This window comes from Schistocerca gregaria, chromosome 1 (assembly GCF_023897955.1).
Source record: "Schistocerca gregaria isolate iqSchGreg1 chromosome 1, iqSchGreg1.2, whole genome shotgun sequence".
Lineage (NCBI taxonomy): Eukaryota > Metazoa > Arthropoda > Insecta > Orthoptera > Acrididae > Schistocerca > Schistocerca gregaria.
In genome coordinates this window covers 534,824,415-534,843,273 of record NC_064920.1, presented here as the reverse complement: position 1 = coordinate 534,843,273, position 18,859 = coordinate 534,824,415, and the positions used below count along the sequence as shown (strand labels likewise).

The window sequence follows — 18,859 nt, the reverse complement described above, 5'->3', positions numbered from 1 at the left end:
CAGGGAAATAAAGTATTTATTGGGTTTTTTTATTTATTAAACATTATGTCAGGAGGAGCCCCATTTCGTCGAATGATTTGAGTTTCGTGCGAGGTCAGCAAATTTTGAAGTGGAGAGGAAAATTTACGAAAATAACGAGGGAAGCAAATTCTGAAATTCTGAAGGAGCTCCTGCTGCTTTATTTAAAAAAGAAAACGTCTGCTTGTTGTTGCATATTACCGATTTTTTACTGCAAGAAAGCGTAGCTCCTGAGGTAAAAGACAAAATTTAAAAGTACAGTTTGTACTCAAGCCTAGAAAAACGTATTTAAGACAAATCGTCAAAATAATTTTACATCTTCAAATAACATAGGGCAGTTGTGTTCAGATACTTTACGCAGTTATATAAATTTCCATACTTTCATTACAAGGACACGTAGAAGAGGAAAGCACGAGAATCGCTGTGCGGTCTCAGCTCTGAAACTTGTTCAGTTCGTATAGCTGCAGAGTGCTTAACAGGACCGTTCCGACACAGACCCGGCCATCAGTATGGGACGTCGCAATTGTGCGCGCAGGCCTGTAGTGTAGGTGGTGATGCTGACGGCCTTCATAAACACCGCCGTGTCCTGATTGCTTAGTCAGTGGTGCATTTCGTCCGATTGGATCACGGTGTTCCGCGTTCGATTTCCGGCACGGATGAGTATTTTCTCTACCTTGGGACTTGGTGTTTGTGTTGTCCTCATCACTTCATCGTCATCATCATCCTCATTCGTGACAGTGGTGGTGGTGGTGGTGGTGGTTGGTGTTTAACGTCCCGTCGACAACGAGGTCATTAGAGACGGAGCGCAAGCTCGGGTTAGGGAAGGATTGGGAAGGAAGTCGGCAGTGCCCTTTCAAAGGAACCATCCCGGCATTTGCCTGAAACGATTTAGGGAAATCACGGAAAACCTAAATCAGGATGGCCGGAGACGGGATTGAACCGTCGTCCTCCCGAATTCGAGTCCAGTGTATTCGTGACAGTGGCTAGATTGGAGTGTGTAAAAACTGGACTGTGTGCAAGTTGGGACTTTGTACGTGCGCTGATGACCGTACAGTTGAGCGCCCCACAAACAAACAAAAAATAATAATTCGTCCGATAACGTTCACTTTCTGTCTCCATCGTGCTACTGACTACCCGCCGACGACTTCGCTTTGATTTGGTTTTCTCTCTGGTCTCGTTTTGGATTGTGGTTGTACTTGATCTGTTGACACCGTTGTGTCGAAGGCCCGTCGCACTTCTTTGTACCCTGGATTGCCTCGCTCTCGTTGTTTAGCGTCTGCGTTCGTCTCCCCTGTTGCTCGATCCGGCCTGGACTTGAGACCGCAAGTGGTGTTCCCGCTTTTCGTCTGTTCACTGACGTGTGCAATGGTGTAGCAAATATAGCAAAACTGAATTACGCTACGGTAATGCTGGAACCCACATGGGGAGAAACTTTGCTGCACCTCTCTTCTTTGGTGATGCGCCAAGTGACAGGGATTATCAGTACAACTTAAAAATAGAAGGTAATTCCTATGGAGCGGAATCGCAGCTAGAATCACCCAAAGTTAATGTGTTCCGTGCAATGTGACCACAAAAAGTGAACAGTCCATTTTTTCATTAATTATCTGGAAAAAAATTATCCGGACATGTCTTAGCAATGGCTCATGCCCGAGCTTCATTAGGCTTACATCTTTCAATAAGATGGAGAACCCGCACACTGAGATGGTACATTTCTAATTCACATCTTTCAAATCGCTTGATCGGTCGTATTGAACGACTCAGTATTCTGTTCTTGGCCACCGAGAGTTCTGAGCCTGACACCCATAGACAGATCTTCTGTTGAGTTTAGTGTATGTGCCTGCTTTGTCGAAAAATATTTCAGAACAGAAAATACGCATTTCGAAAGACGTTCGCAGCAGTGACTCCAAGTATGCTTTAGTATGTATGATAATAAAATGATTATCGATTAGGTGGTCTCCGTGTGACTAATGGTAATCAAACAGAACACCTGTAAAGTAAGTAAACATTTTTTCAAATTTACTTACTTTAACACAGCAGCAGACGTTTCTAATCTCTGTAACCATTTTAAGTTGCCCTAGTTATTCGTAGATGCTATAGTATCATGAGAGATGAGGATTCCCATTTTCTGACCTATGAATAATTTTAATTTTGTAATCTGCTATACTATGTTTAACAGTGATATACACTAACGGAGAAAAGCTGCACACCAAAAAGTAATTACTGCAGAGTATAGAAATTTTGAAAAAACATTTGTCTAGGTAACATACTTAAGTGATCAACATTGTTATATGGCAGGTTAATGTAAGCACGAGATAAGCTATTACAAATGTTAAATTCTGATACATTAATAATCGGTGTAACTGCCAGAATGTTGAATTCAAGCATGCAAACGTGCATGCATTGTGTTGTACAGGTGCCGGATGTCAGTTCGTGGGATGGAGTTCCATGCCTGTTGCACTTCGTGGGTCAATTCAGGGACGTTTAATGGTGTTCGTTGATGACACTGGACTTGTTATCCGATGACGTCCAAAATGTGCTCGATTGGAGACCAATCTGGTGATGGAGCTGGCCAAGGCAAAATGTCGACAACCCGTAAAGCATGTTGAGTTACAACAGCTGTATGTGGGCGATCGTTATACTCTTGTAAAACACTGTTCATGAATGGCAGCACAACAGGTCGAATCGCCAGATCCATGTACAGATTTGTAGTCGGCTGCGTAGGACAACCACGAGAGTGCTCCTGCTGTCATACGAAACCGCAGCCCATACCATAACTCCAGGGGTAGATCCAGCGTGTCTAGCACGCAGAGTCCACAGCTCATGGTCGTGCGGTAGCGTTCTCCCTTCCCGATTCCGGCGGGGTCAAGAATTTTCTCTGCCTCGTGATGACTGGGTGTTGTGTGATGTCCTTAGGTTAGTTAGGTTTAAGTAGTTCTAAGTTCTAAGGGACTGACGACCATAGCTGTTAAGTCCCATAGTGCTCAGAGCCATTTGACCATTTTTAGCACGCAGAAAGGCTGGTTGCAGACACACTACTTTCGTCCTTCTAACCAACACGTGGCCAACACCGGCGTCGAGGCAGAAACCAGCTTTCATCAGAAAACATAACAGACTTCCACCCTTCCCTTCAATAAGCACACCAGTGAAGTTGCAAACGGCGGTGTTTTGGAGGCAGTGGTATGCACACTACAGGGCATCTCAGCTCAGGTATGTCCTTCAAGTACCCGATTTGAAACAGTTCATTGTGTCACTGTGGTACCAATCTGGTGTTGTAGATGTAATACGATGTGCTAGAGCCATATGCTGAACTCGATGGTCTTCGCTCTCGGTAGCGCCACGTAGGCATTCGGAGCCCTTCTTCTTGCGAGCGTACATTCTCGTGACGACCGCTGACAGCAATCATGTACAGTGACTGCACTCCTACCAAGTCCTTGTGCAACACTGCAGAAGGAACGTTCAGCTTTTCGTGGCCCTATTGCACGATCTCCGTCAAACTCGGTGAGGTGTTGACAATGGTGTTCCCTTTGTCTTAAAGGCGTTCTTGACTAACATCAGCTCACCACGTCCAATCTCAGACGTAACTAATGCTGACGTCCAAATTTGAATTGCATTCTCCAAGTGCCACTACTAGCGCCACTCTGATGAACTGGTGTCTCTTTTTCTTACTCTTTTCCTTTTCCTTGAGTGTTTTTTACTCTATGTAGTTTTCTACGTTTGGCCGGCCGAGGTGGCCGAGCGGGTCTAGGCGCTACAGTCTGGAACCACGCGACCGCTACGGTCGCAGGTTCGAATCCTGCCTCGGGGCATGGATGCGTGTGATGTCCTTAGGTTAGTTAGGTTCTAAGTCTAGGGGACTGATGACCTCAGAAGGTAAGTCCCATAGTGCTCAGAGCCCTTTTTTTCCTACGTTTGCTATGGCATCCGAGGGCCCTGTCCTCTGCATCCATTCCTCCTCCACTATACGGACGATGGAGACGACCTAATACTGGTCTCCGAAAAGTACGTCTTAAATAAACCGTGGTTAAAGCCTTACAGTCTGATTTAAATGACTTTGCATTTGACGTTTAAAGTTCAATGTTGCGGCGTTTCCAAAGTAAATACTAGCCCCAAACAGCTACCAGAGTGCTCCGCTCTTACTAAATAATCTCTGGTGTTCACGTATAGTACAGGTCTCACTAGTGTCTCAGAGTGTGTCAAAATCTATTCTCAATTTTAATTGGGGCTGATGTTCCGTTTTTTCTTGAAATATGCGAAATTTTCGCTTTCGGAAATGTTTCCTACTTGCAAACTGGCAGGCACAGTATTTGGAGCAACGGAAGTGGCAACGCAGTGGGAGCTGACAATGCCATACAACTCCTATTGGGGAATTTCTAACGGGAGCAGTCAAAGGCCAAATACTTTAAATCTGACCATACCAGCAAGATTGGAGTTTTCCCTCTGTATCTAGTATTGCTCGAGTTACCTGATAACACAGCCGAAGCCCTATCTAATGAGGGACTTCACGTTGCGTTGCCTATTTTTTCTGGTGAAAACTAACCGTTAACAGTTTTAAAATGAAAATAATAACACTGTTCAGGATTGTGTGTACAATATTGTACAGTGTTTATCAAGCATTATGAACAATAGCCAACGTAGAAACGCGTGTAATTTCGAACGTTTCGAGAATACATTCGCCGTAAACACATTTCATGAAACCATAGTTTATTTATCACACGCTTGCACAAGAGCTTTATTTTGTTGCTCCCTTCCACTGTGATCAACTGCGAATTATTATGAAGTTGCACCCAATGTTAAATGATAGTGATTACATGCCCTAAGCTATGGCAGAATGTACCTTGAAAGTGATGAAAATATGAACTTTTTATTGGATGTTATGATGATTTGAAGTCTGTTTTGTGCAAATATGAAGGAATTTTAGAGCAAATCCATATTTGAAGTTTCTTAATGTCACTTTTAATGGCAGCTTGCAGAGTGAGGTATGGTCCCCTTTTGCTCCCTGACTTCTCTTGTTATGATATTTGAATTCACAAGGCTAGAGACATTTTTCCGTTGCTCAGAGTTTTCAGCTATTGGGTACACTGTTCCTTGCCTTGCATTCCGTTGTTTCCAATAGCAATAACGTAACACGTGCGTTTTTGTTTCTGAGCAAAGAAATGTTGAGATCGACAAATGAGTTGGTCCCTAGGTGCGTGTGTTAGGTGTTGTGTGACCTCCGATTCACTGCTAGTAAATTTTTCTTTACATTTCCATGTATCCATGGCTTTGCATTCCACACTCAGAGTAACTTAATGTGTGCTTCGTTCATCGCTTCCTGCGTACTTTGTCTCCAGGTAGAACGACCTCTGGCAGTCCACCAAGCACAGCAGCATCCCTCGGAGGCTTCCAAAGCGCAGTCGGTGTGTGTTGTCTGTAGTAATTAGACTACAGATGTGACGTCAAGTTATAAGTGGAAGTGGAGGTCATATAGCGGGAACACAGCAGGAAGCTTACTTACTGCTGGAAAAAAATCAATATACCTGGAAAGACGACGTCGATTTTGATCCGATGTTGGCGTATGCCACCAGGAGGATAGTAAGTGTACTGATAATGGTTTCAGCGTCGTCCGCCAACTCGTAGAGCTACCGAAGCGCCATCTGTGTCTACCCTTTACTAGAGAATGCTCACAGCCAAAAAGCTCAGTGTGATCCAACGTCAGAAGCAAGCGGGCAACCATGCCATGGAGACCCACTCGCGCTTCCTACAGCCAACTGAACCTGTTTGAAAGGCAAAAATTGTGGCCTTCCGAGTGACGGAATGGTCCTTTCGGAGAATTGCCACATACGTTTGACGTGCTGTGTCGGTTGTGCAACCAGGCTGGTATCACGTGTCAAGTGAACATTCTCACTGTAGACGAGATTATGGAAGTGCATGCAGCACAGGCGCCCTCCACGATAGTTATATTGTACGGGTACCAGTGGCACATCGTACAGCTACCACAGCACAGATAAGACGGCATATGGCCCACGCATGTCAATATGAACTGTTGCAAACCGGTAATTAACAGTGGGGCAGTAGGGATACCAGCACGCACGTGTGTAGCCCGTGTTCCACCCACGCCACATCATGGACGCATCACGGATCGATTTATGCCGTCGGAGTATTACTTATAATGGTGCGCGTGGTCTACAGCAATGAAGAGTGGATTCGTCCAAGACACACTGGCCCATCCCAAGCCTTTGTGGTCTGGGGTGCGATAAGCTACAATTCTCGTTCACCTTTGGTGTTTCTGGAGCAGACGATAACCAGCACTCGGTGCATGCATAATGTAGTTAGACACGTTCTCTTGCCGTTCTTGCAACAAGTAGGTGATGCATTGTTCTAACAGGATAATTCCCACCCACACACTGTCAGCGAAATTCAACGTGCTCTGAGCCGACCACTGTGGCCGAGCGGTTCTAGTCGCTTCTGTCCGGACCCGCGCTGCTGCTACGGTGGCAGGTTCGAATCACGCCTCGGGCGTGGATGTGTGTGATGTCCTTAGGTTAGCCGGCCGAGTGGCCGAGCGGTTCTAGGCGCTTCAGTCTGGAACCCCGCGACCGCTACGGTAGCAGGTTCGAATTCTGCCTCGGGCATGGATGTGTGTGATGTTCTTAGGTTAGTTAGGTTTAAGTAGTTCTAAGTTCTATGGGACTGATGACCTCAGATGTTAAGTCCCATAGTGCTCAGAGCCATTTGAACCATTTGAATCCTTAGGTTAGTTAGGTTTAAGTAGTCCTAAGTCTAGAGCACTGATGACCTCAGAAGTAAAGTCCCATAGTGGTCAGAGCCGTTTGAACCATCAAAGTCCTCTGAAAGATGTGCAGCAACTTCCCTGTCCAGCACGGTCTCCGGGCTTTTCTCCAATCGACCGCGTGTGGGATGTGATGGATGAGAAGGGACTCGTGCCACTCAGCAACCAACAACTCTTACAGATCTACCTGAACAAGTCGAGCAGACTTGGCATAACGTACTGCAGAGCAGTATCTGCAAGCTGCAAGCTGTACGATCGATTGGTTGCCATAGTCAACGCTTTCATTGCCTCCCTTGGAGGCTACACCACGTACTAATATGTGAGGTTCGGAATGGATCGATACTTGGTATCACAATATGTTTTAATCCTACAGTACTGTGATCATATTTGATATTTCTATTAAAATTTATGTTAGTGTAGAAAATTGTGTAAAAGAACGAAACGGTAAGCAAGATCGGCACACTCACCTTATTAGCGTCGAAAGACAGCACGGCTGCTCTGTCGCATCCGGCGGCACTGCCGCCACCAACCAAGAGGAGTATGCCGACCGTCACCAGGAGCAGCATTGTCGACCCTGAGGATCGTATGGCGCCAATGAACTTTTGCTTCCTCCTGTGGCAGTATGAGTCAATAAAATTCATGTCCTAGGGTGTTACACCCGTGAAGTAAGTTCAAGCAATATGTCATCTGAAAAACAAACGTTACAGATTGTCTTTCACAGTTTTTGGGCATGTGTGTTAACTGTACTTCAAACCGCCCTGTGAATATTGTAGTGTCAGGGGATAGTGAAGAGTTGGAAACGTGGAATATTGTCAAAGTTTCGTTGCCTATACCGAGAGCCAGAGGCAGTAGGTTAGCCAAGAGCTAAGAGCATTGCACATATATCGGAATGTGTCGTCACGCAGGGGCAATGGCCTGGTTGCACACAACAAGCGAGAGAGAATTGCTTAGCACGCGGGTTTATGTTAGATGGAGACTTTCGTAGAGTGCAAGGTATAGCGTCAGGTGTACTGCATTTCACAAATTCGCGTAAGTCTGTCGTAACAACGCGCAACTCTGTCGCAAGAACACCTAAGAGGCGAGTACGACAGATGAATCAGCAGTACAAGTGGAACGAATGCGTTCATTACAAACGAACATGATGTCAGGACGTCACTCGTGCTTCCTTTAAATACGCCTGCTTTGATAGCAACAAGGCACTCGCACTCGCAGATAGACTTGCAGTTAGATGTGTACTGGGTCGCTGCGTAGCACGCAGCTTGGTGATCGACATGTTAATCTGTATTAAGTAGATGTTGCAGTAAGGGCGGCCCATCCAGAAGCAGACGTGAGGGGACAGTACCAGCTCTGGCCCTCTCTGCTGCCGCTGTCAATCATCAACACAGGATTAGCTGACATCACGGCCGACTCTCTCGCTGCCAATGCTGACTACATCAGTGAGCCGTCGTCGAGATCGTGCGGGGCCTAGGCCCTGTGCATCCGCCGTCACAACCGGGTGAGCCGATGACGCTGGGGGACTGCAGCCCGTTCCGCCCTTCCACCACGGACGAGCCACCAGGAGGAGCAGGGAAGAAAACGGCGTGGGATAGACTACACTCCGCACTACGAGAACGCTTCTCGCGCCGACAGCGACGGGATTCAAACCCGGAGCCTCTTGCCGTCCGCCGCCTCGCCGGCCGGCCAGCCGGACGCCGCCATCCACGCGCGGCCGAAGTAAGGACATTCCCTCCGCTACGTCACAGCACGCGGCGCTGCGCTAGCAAGACTGGTGCGGCCCTGATCTGGTGGCTTCGCTACGAGTCAGCGAGGACTCGGGAAAGGTCGTTGATATCACCAAGCCACATTGACCTTTATAGGTGTTATGAATTAAAAATGTTTCTTTGCCATGTCTGACGCTTCTACAGCCATTTCCTAGCATCCTGACAACTGGAGATGTCACCGCTCGGCCATCCAGTCCACCGTAGGCGACCGGGGCGCCTACAATATGCAGGAATAAATGATGTACTGGGAAGAATGGATGAATTTCAGTACAGGAACTGAGAAACTGCGTACCAATATTAAAAGTTTCCGCATGAACAATCGAGGCAACAACAAGAACTTGCTGGATTGTCGTCGGACGTCCAGAAACGAAAAGAAACAGATTTCTTTCAAAAATGTGATGACAATTTTTGACACAGAACAAGTTAATGTGCTAAGTATCATTGCTGCTGAAGAAGATTAACAATTTTTGATTAGGTAATGGCTGAAAGGACGATCAGCGTGGGTAACATGGACCCGATTACCAGAGAAGATTATCCGAACGAGCAGAAGCAGCTGGGAAAAGGCAAAGATATTAAAACCAAAAATCCGGCAAACGTATTTATTTGTGCATTCATAGCATAAATGTTACATGAAACATTTGAAAATGAAAGAAAAGATAAACCCAATACTCATTCAGTGCTATTAATTTTACTTACATTTCGATAGTTTATGTTGCTGCCGTTGAGATATTTCCCACGCCGTGTTCCCGAAATAGCGACATGAAGTTCAAGTAGTGCTGAATGGCAGTTTTTTCGAGAAACATCAGTTCGTAACACTGTCTCAAAAAATTCCATCGTCACTAGCGAAATAAAGAGACGCCGTCTAGCGTCAACGACTCCCAAGTATATTACCTTGTTTTTGGCGTCTATCCATCTCCCAATGTCAATGGCAAAATAAATTTATGCTTGCAAAGTTTGTGCTTCGTGATGAGCTAGAATTATCACAAGAAGATAAAGCGATCTGTGATATTAGTATTTTCCCTGTCAATATACGTACATCTCGAAGTGTGGTTCTCTGCCTCTTATGCAGACAAAGCACCCGATATGGATTTCAGCATTCTTCCAAACCTTCATAAATATTAGGCTGTCCAATGTTGTATTCATTGTGACTTTGCACAAATTAAAAAAAAAATGGTACTTGTCTCTTTGCGATTTTTGTTTCTGATTCATTTGATTAGAAAATGACAATTGTAAGTGAACTGAATGATAAGATGGAACCATTAGACGAAAACACTAAAAGATTTTAAAGAAGAAATCCATCAATTCCAGAAATCATGAGTAGCATCAGAGTAGCACTTGCAACCTACGTCCTCAATTATTTGCTTGACGTATTCCAATCTCTGTCTTTCTCTACAGTTTTTGCCCTCTACAGCTGCCTCTAGTACCATGGAAGTCATTCCCTCATGTCTTAGCAGATGTCCTATCATCCTGTCCCTTCTCCTTATCAGTGTTTCCCACATATTCCTTTCCTCTCCGATTCTGCGTAGAACATCCTCATTCCTTACCTTGTCAGTCCACCTAATTTTCAACATTAGTCTATAGCACCACATGTCAAATGCTTCGATTCTCTTCTGTTCCGGTTTTCCCACAGTCCATGTTTCACTACCATACAATGCTGTATTCGACACGTACATCCTCAGAAATTTCTTCCTCAAATTAAGGCCGGTATTTGATATTAGTAGACTTCTCTTGGCCAGAAATGCCTTTTTGTCATAGCGAGTCTGCTTTTGATGTGTTCCTTGCTCCGTCCGTCATTGGTTATTTTACTGACTACATAGCAGAATTCCTGAACTTCATTGACTTCGTGACCATCAATCGTGATGTTAAATTTCTCGCTGTTCTCATTTCTACTACTTCTCATTACCTTCGTCTTTCTCCGATTTACTCTCAAACCATACTGTGTACTCATTAGACTGTTCATTCCGTTCAGCAGATCATTTAATTCTTCTTCACTTTCACTCAGGATAGCAATGTCATCAGCGAATCGTATCATTGATATGCTTTCACCTTGTACACTCCTGGAAATTGAAATAAGAACACCGTGAATTCATTGTCCCAGGAAGGGGAAACTTTATTGACACATTCCTGGGGTCACACTGACAGAACCACAGGCACATAGACACAGGCAACAGAGCATGCACAATGTCGGCACTAGTACAGTGTATATCCACCTTTCGCAGCAATGCAGGCTGCTATTCTCCCATGGAGACGATCGTAGAATGCTGGATGTAGTCCTGTGGAACGGCTTGCCATGCCATTTCCACCTGGCGCCTCAGTTGGATCAGCGTTCGTGCTGGACGTCCAGACCGCGTGAGACGACGCTTCATCCAGTCCCAAACATGCTCAATGGGGGACAGATCCGGATATCTTGCTGGCCAGGGTAGTTGACTTACACCTTCTAGAGCACGTTGGGTGGCACGGGATACATGCGGACGTGCATTGTCCTGTTGGAACAGCAAGTTCCCTTGCCGGTCTAGGAATGGTAGAACGATGGGTTCGATGACGGTTTGGATGTACCATGCACTATTCAGTGTCCCCTCGACGATCACCAGAGGTATACGGCCAGCGTAGGAGATCGCTCCCCACACCATGATGCCGGGTGTTGGCACTGTGTGCCTCGGTCGTATGCAGTCCTGATTGTGGCGCTCACCTGCACGGCGCCAAACACGCATACGACCATCATTGGCACCAAGGCAGAAGCGACTCTCATCGCTGAAGACGACACGTCTCCATTCGTCCCTCCATTCACGCCTGTCGCGACGCCACTGGAGGCGGGCTTCACGATGTTGGGGCGTGAGCGGAAGACGGCCTAACGGTGTGCGGGACCGTAGCCCAGCTTCATGGAGACGGTTGCGAATCGTAGCCGATACCCCAGGAGTAACAGTGTCCCTAATTTGCTGGGAAGTGGCGGTGCGGTCCCCTACGGCACTGCGTAGGATCCTACGGTCTATGCGTGCATCCGTGCGTCGCTGCGGTCCGGTCCCAGGTCGACGGGCACGTGCACCTTCCGCCGACCACTGGCGACAACATCGATGTACTGTGGAGACCTCACGCCCCACGTGTTGAGCAATTCGGCGGTACGTCCACCCGGCCTCCCGCATGCCCACTATACGCCCTCGCTCAAAGTCCGACAACTGCACATACGGTTCACGTCCACGCTGTCGCGGCATGCTACCAGTGTTAAAGACTGCGATGGAGCTCCGTATGCCACCACAAACTGGCTGACACTGACGGCGGTGGTGCACAAATGCTGCGCAGCTAGCGCCATTCGACGGCCAACACCGCGGTTCCTGGTGTGTCCGCTGTGCCGTGCGTGTGATCATTGCTTGTACAGCCCTCTCGCAGTGTCCGGAGCAAGTATGGTGGGTCTGACACACCGGTGTCAATGTGTTCTTTTTTCCATTTCCAGGAGTGTATTTTAATTCCACTCCTGAACTTTTCTTTTATTTCCATCAATGCTTCCTCGATGTACAGATTGAAGAGTAGGGGCGAAAGGCTACAGCCTTGTCTTACACCCTTCTTAATACGAGCACTTCGTTCTTGATCGTCCACTCTTATTATTCCCTCTTGGTTGTTGTACATATTGTATATGACCCGTCTCTCCCTATAGCTTACCCCTACTTCTTTCAGAATCTTGAACAGCTGCACCATTTTATATTGTCGAACGCTTTTTCCAGGTCGACAAATCCTATGAACGTGTCTTGATTTTTCTTTAGCCTTGCTTCCATTATTAGCCGTAACGTCAGAATTGCCTGTCTCGTGCCTTTACTTTTCCTAAAGCCAAACTGATCGTCACCTAGCGCATTCTCAATTTTCTTTTCCATTCTTCTGTATATTATTCTTGTAAGCAGCTGCGATGCATGAGCTGTTAAGCTGATTGTGCGATAATTCTCGCACTTGTCAGCTCTTGCCGTCTTCGGAATTGTGTGGATGATGCTTTTCCGAAAGTCAGATGGTATGTCGCCAGACTCATATACTCTACACACCAACGTGAATAGTCGTTTTGTTGCCACTTCCCCTAATGATTTTAGAAATTCTGATGGAATGTTATCTATACCTTCTGCCTGATTTGACCGTAAGTCCTCCAAAGCTCTTTTAAATTCCGGTTCTAATACTGGATCCCCTATCTCTTCTAAACCGACTCCTGTTTCTTCTTCTATCACATCAGACAAATCTTCACCCTCATAGAGGCTTTCATTGTATTCTTTCCACCTATCTGCTCTCTCCTCTGCATTTAACAGTGGAATTCCCGTTGCACTCTTAATGTTACCACCGTTGCTTTTAATGTCACCAAATGTTGTTTTGACTTTCCTGTGTGCTGAGTCTGTCCTTCCGACAATCATATCTTTTCTGATGTCTTCACATTTTTCCTGCAACCATGTCGTCTTAGCTTTCCTGCACTTCCTATTTATTTCATTCCTCAGCGACTTGTATTTCTGTATTCCTGATTTTCCCGGAACATGTTTGTACTTCCTTCTTTCATCAATCAACTGAAGTATTTCTTCTGTTACCCATGGTTTCTTCGCAGCTACCTTCTTTGTACCTATGTTTTCCTTCCCAACTTCTGTGATGGCCCTTTTTAGAGACGTCCATTCCTCTTCAACTGTGTTGCCTACTGCGCTATTCCTTATTGCTGTATCTATAGCGTTAGAGAACTTCAAACGTATCTCGTCATTCCTTAGAACTTTCGTATCCCACTTCTTACCGTATTGATTCTTCCTGACTAGTGTCTTGAACTTCAGCCTACTCTTCATCACTACTATATTGTGATCTGAGTCTATATCTGCTCCTGGGTACGCCTTACAATCCAGTATCTGATTTCGGAACCTCTGTCTGACCATGATGTAATCTAATTGAAATCTTCCCCTATCTCCCGGCCTTTTCCAAGTATACCCCCTCTTCTTGTGATTCTTGAACAGGGTATTCGCTGTTACTAGCTGAAACTTGTTACAAAACTCAATTAGTCCTTCTTCTCTTTCATTCCTTGTCCCAAGCCCATATTCTCCTGTAACCTTTTCTTCTACTCCTTCCCCTACAACTGTATTCCAGTCGCCCATGACTATTAGATTTTCGTCCCCCTTTACATACTGCATTACCCTTTCAATATCCTCATACACTTTCTCTATCTGTTCATCTTCAGCTTGCGACGTCGGCAAGTATGCCTGAACTATCGTTGTCGGTGTTGGTCTGCTGTCGATTCTGATTAGAACAACCCGGTCACTGAACTGTTCACAGTAAGAGACCCTAAGCCCTATCTTCCTATTCATAACGAATCCTACACCTGTTATACCATTTTATGCTGCTGTTGGTATTACCCGATACTCATCTGACCAGAAATCCTTGTCTTCTTTCCACTTCACTTCACTGACCCCTATCTAGATTGAGCCTTTGCATTTCCCTTTTCAGATTTTCTAGTTTCCTTATCACGTTCAAGCTTCTGACAGTCCCCTCCCGGAGATCCGAATGGGGGACTATTCCGGAATCTTTTGCCAATGGAGAGATCATCATGACACTTCTTCAACTACACGCCACATGTCCTGTGGATACACATTACGTGTCTTTAATGCAGTGGTTTCCATTGCTTTGTGCATCCTCATGTCGTTGATCATTGCTGATTCTTCCGCCTTTAAGGGCAATTTCCTACCCCTAGGACAAGAGAGTGCCCTGAACCTCTATCCGCGCCTCCACCCTCTTTGACAAGGCCGTTGGCAGAATGAGGCTGACTTCTTTTGCCGGAAGTCTTCGGCCGCTAATGCTGATTATTTATCAAAATTTAGACAGTGGCGTGGATCGAACCCGGGACCGAAGACGTTTTGGTTATGAATTAAAGACGCTATCCCTAGACCACGGGTACAGTACGTTTCGTGTAGAACATGACTATGGTTTACCATATCAGACTTGAGTGACAAGTTCCTAGAAACTGACGTTGATTTATAATTCAAGTAATCTTCTTTTAACTTTTAAATTCCTGACGACTATAAAGCAATGAAAAAACTAGAATGTTATTTTCACTCTACAGCGGAGTGTGCCCTGATATGAAACTTCCTGGCAGATTAAAACTGTGTGCCGGACCTTTGCCTTTAGTGGGCAAGGAGAGCTTCTGTGAAGTTTGGAAGGTAGGAGACGAGGTACTGGCGGAATTAAAGCTGTGAGGACGGGGCGTGAGTCGTGCTTGGGTAGCTCAGTCTTAAAAAAAGACTGTGGTATTGTGATTATCATATTAGACTGTTGCCATCAGGGTCTTGAGTTCAATACTCTTCTAGGTTCTAATATTTTTATTTCTATATTTAAAAAAAAAAGAATGGTAAGGCGACCGCTCGTGCTAAGCGGGAAATCCATGCCCGAGGCAGGATTCGAACTTGCGACAGTAAATATATATATATATATATATATATATATATATATATATATATATATATATATATATATATATATATATAAAGTCGGTAGAACACTTGCCCGCGAAAGGCAAAGGTCCCGAGTTCGAGTCTCGGTCCGGCACACAGTTTTAATCTGCTAGGAAGTTTCAAAGTTTCAATGAAAAAACTGATTGATACTCCATACGATGTTTTCAGCGTCATTTGAAAACGGAAATAAAACAGTTTCTTGTCAGTCACTTATTTATTTTGCCACTGCGCGTTTCGATGATTCGTAACAACATCTTTGGGTGGATAACTGTTTAGCTACATAACTTGCGTCAGCGAAGAACACAGACTCCTTTCACAGCAGCAGACCAAGTGCAACGAAAGTTGTGTTTTGTCTATTAAAATACACATAGAGGTAAAATGAATACGCGACTGACGTAGAAAACGGTTTTATTTGTGTTTATCAAGAGCCGCATCCCTCATGATGCCGTCCTTTCTAGACGAAATATTAACCTTAAAATGGCTACACTGTCGAAACAGTCGCAAGTGCTTTAAATATATTCTTTCAATTACACAGTCTTGGTGGAAATGATGACGTCTATGAAGAAATTACAAAAGACTCGCAAACATAGCGAATCAATAACAAGGTTGGTTGGTTGTTTCGGGGAAGGAGACCAGACAGCGAGGTCATCGGTCTCATCGGATTAGGGAAGGACGGGGAAGGAAGTCGGCCGTGCCCTTTGAAAGTAACCATCCCGGCATTTGCCTGGAGCGATTTAGGGAAATCACGGAAAACCTAAATCAGGATGGCCGGACGCGGGATTGAACCGTCGTCCTCCCGAATACGAGTCCAGTGTCTAATCAATATAGACAGAGGTCAAAATAACGCATTACGTATTTCTACGTTATTGCCCAATTTCAATTGTAAGGGGCAAAGCGCACCCCGGAAAGTAATTTGCCATATTGACTTTACAGGGAACATCTTCGGAACTGTGACGTATAAATACGTTTCATATAAAAGTTGAAATGTAATTTACTTTCTTAAAAACTGTGTAATAAATTTTTGCAATACTTTGTAATTTTTCAGAATACCCAACCACCATTAACTTAGACAGTTAAAAACTTTCGTTACGACGTAAAGAAGCTTTAACGCCACGTCCAAGTAGGTGTAATAATCCTGGTTTCTGAAATACCATTTTTGGAAAATAGCCTGTACGCATTGTGCTGTTAGAGTCTTCTAACATTGAAAGCCAATACTTGGGACGGACGTACCTGTCACTTTCAGACTTTTGGGACCATCAGATGAACAAACCCCTTGTACTCAGGTGCGACGCTCAAAACAGTTTCTTCACACTCCCATATTAGACAAAAGTAAGTAACAATAACACCGTCCGAACAGACCTTGAAGCCCCAACGGTACCGACTGGCCGCCGTGTCATCCTCAGGCCTTAAGTGTCACCGGTGGGGCATGTGGTCAGCACAACGCTCTCCTGGCCGTTGCCAGTTTTCGTGATCGGTGTCACTACTCCTGTCAAGTAGCTCCTTAATTCGCCTCCTAAGGGCTGAGTGCACCCCACTTGCCAATAGAACTCAGCAGACCCAGACGGTGACCTGTGCAAGTGCTAGCCAAGCCCGAAAGCGTTTCACTTCGGTAGTCTGACGGGAATGCAAGACTAAGAACAACAAGTAATGAGAATAATAATGAACTTTTAGATATTTTAATTAGGTCTGTTGAAACTACTCCGACAGCACATTGTGTACAGCTTATTTACCTAAAATGGTATTTCAGGAAATAGCGACATTACACATGGATGGATTGGTTTGAGAACATCTTTACTCTATGTTCTAACAGAAAAGTTTTCATTTTTCAAAATTAATTACACACGGTGCTTGTATTTTGCAAAATTTCAAATTTATCGAGAAGTTGATTATATAGTTTTCAAGAAAGTTAATTACATTTGAACTTTTATATGAAACACATCACTTATATATCATCGTTTCGAAGAATTACCTCTAAGCTTAATATACCAAATTGTCTTTCGGGATGTGCTTTTCCGCTTAGAAATGAAACTGAGGAAAAAAATAAAAACAAAAAATATAATCATTGTTTGGACCAGTCTATATACCTGCCAAATTTCATCAACGTTCCTTTGTACATGGCGTGAGTCGGTTTGCCGGTGGATTCGATTTGCGCACATCTACTTTGAGATACGTAACTGAAAAACGTAGTTTTCAGACTGGCCGCCCTCGATTAGGTCAACAGTAACATAACGGATAGAGCAGTGTGGCGTTCTTTGACTTACCTTGAGACGGAAGCGGGGGTTGTACCACTCAATGGCGACCCGCGGACAATGGTAGCGGGTGCTGGTTAGAACGGCTATATGAAGGCGCCATTATCGCAGATAAGCCTGACGCCTCTCTGCCTCAACATTACGCATGGTTCACACTTGGAGGGTGTATGAGAGGGAACTCGTCGCAGATAACAGGAAATTCATATCTCACTCATCGGTATTCCCTCCTCAGTTCATTGTTAAAGTACGTGCAGATGGAAATCACCTTTTGCCAAACGTACACTACACTATCAAATAAACATAGACTAATGAGCTCAGCTACTGCACCACACGTGTTGCTCATTTTATGAAAATCGGCGCTACGTTTCATAGCAGACAAATACGAGATTAAGTGCAGGAGAATCTCTAGGGGATATGGAGCAGAAGACAAGTCAAAATTATGTGCTCTACTAGACCAGAAAATTAATCACCTGTCTATCGAAGCAGTGTTTATCTATCAGAAGAAAGTCATGCACATACGCAGAACACAGCTACTATTTACATTGTTGGCTGGCAAATTTCTGGTGTAACGATTTTTCAGAATCCACTTAATGCATATATAAAACTGTGGGTAATTTCTTGTGGACAGCTGTTCTTCTGTGGCCACACCTCTGATCCGTGTAATACTGATTATGTAGAATTACCTTACCCAAAAAAAAAGGAGCATGCAGCCGGTCGTCCTTATACTTCTACCGGGCAAGTGCCAATCATCTGCAGGTGAGTCATCGAAGTCTGACAGAAACTTCTCGTGTTCCGCCGTTTACATGATGACAGTTTGACCACATTATACTGTGATATTACGGAGCTCAACAATCCTCTGGGTTTCCGGCCATGGACGTGCTCTGTCGTCTAGATCTTACTTAGCTCCACCAGACCCACAGGACTGCGTGACGACACAATTAGGGCTCTCTCTGCCTGCTTTTGTCTTCTGCTGCTTGTCTCCAGTTCTCCAAGTCTTCCAACTTCAGCAAGTATTGTCTTAGCTCATCCGTACATCTCCTCCTATGTCTTCCCACTGGTTTTCTGTTTGCTGGGACCCAGCACATTGCACACTTGGACCATCTCGTCTCTCCCTTTCTCACTACGTGTCCACTCCATTGTAGTCTTTTTGCTTTTTATCACTCGAACTGTGTTAGGTTAGTTGCATAGTTCTTCTATTTCTGTATTGTAGTGCCTCCTCCATTCTCCAGTAGTTGGGTCCGAAACCGGTCCAAATATTTTCTTGGGGATCTTCCCTTGAAATGAATGGCTGAGAGTACAATTGAGGTAAGCAGTTGCTGAAACAAACAGAGTAAATGACTGCCAAAATTAAATGGCTATTTATTACTTATACGACTAACTATCGTAACATTAGACACTTTTTTCTTAATTGTTGGTTAGACAGTGTATATTGTTAGCTATGGTTGGTGATTATAATGCCAAAGCATTATTTTTTATAATACGAGGTGCATCAAAAAGAATCATCTGATTTTAAAAAACCACAACTATTATGTTATTTGAGATATGTGCGTGAACAACTTACTATTGAAATGAGAAAATTATCGAGTTTTACATGGTACAACTTGAGAGGGTGTCTCC

The 18,859-nt window shown here is 44.7% G+C and overlaps 1 protein-coding gene across 1 annotated transcript in view; it reads right to left on the bottom strand.

The window, feature by feature from the left end:
- LOC126358898 (uncharacterized) overlaps positions 1-7,353 on the bottom strand; it is an 80,927-nt gene extending 73,574 nt beyond the window's left edge. The window contains exon 1 of the mRNA XM_050007592.1: positions 7,255-7,353. Coding sequence (XP_049863549.1) covers positions 7,255-7,353 — 99 coding nt within the window. The remainder of the gene's footprint in view (positions 1-7,254) is intronic.
- Positions 7,354-18,859: the final 11,506 nt, after the last annotated feature.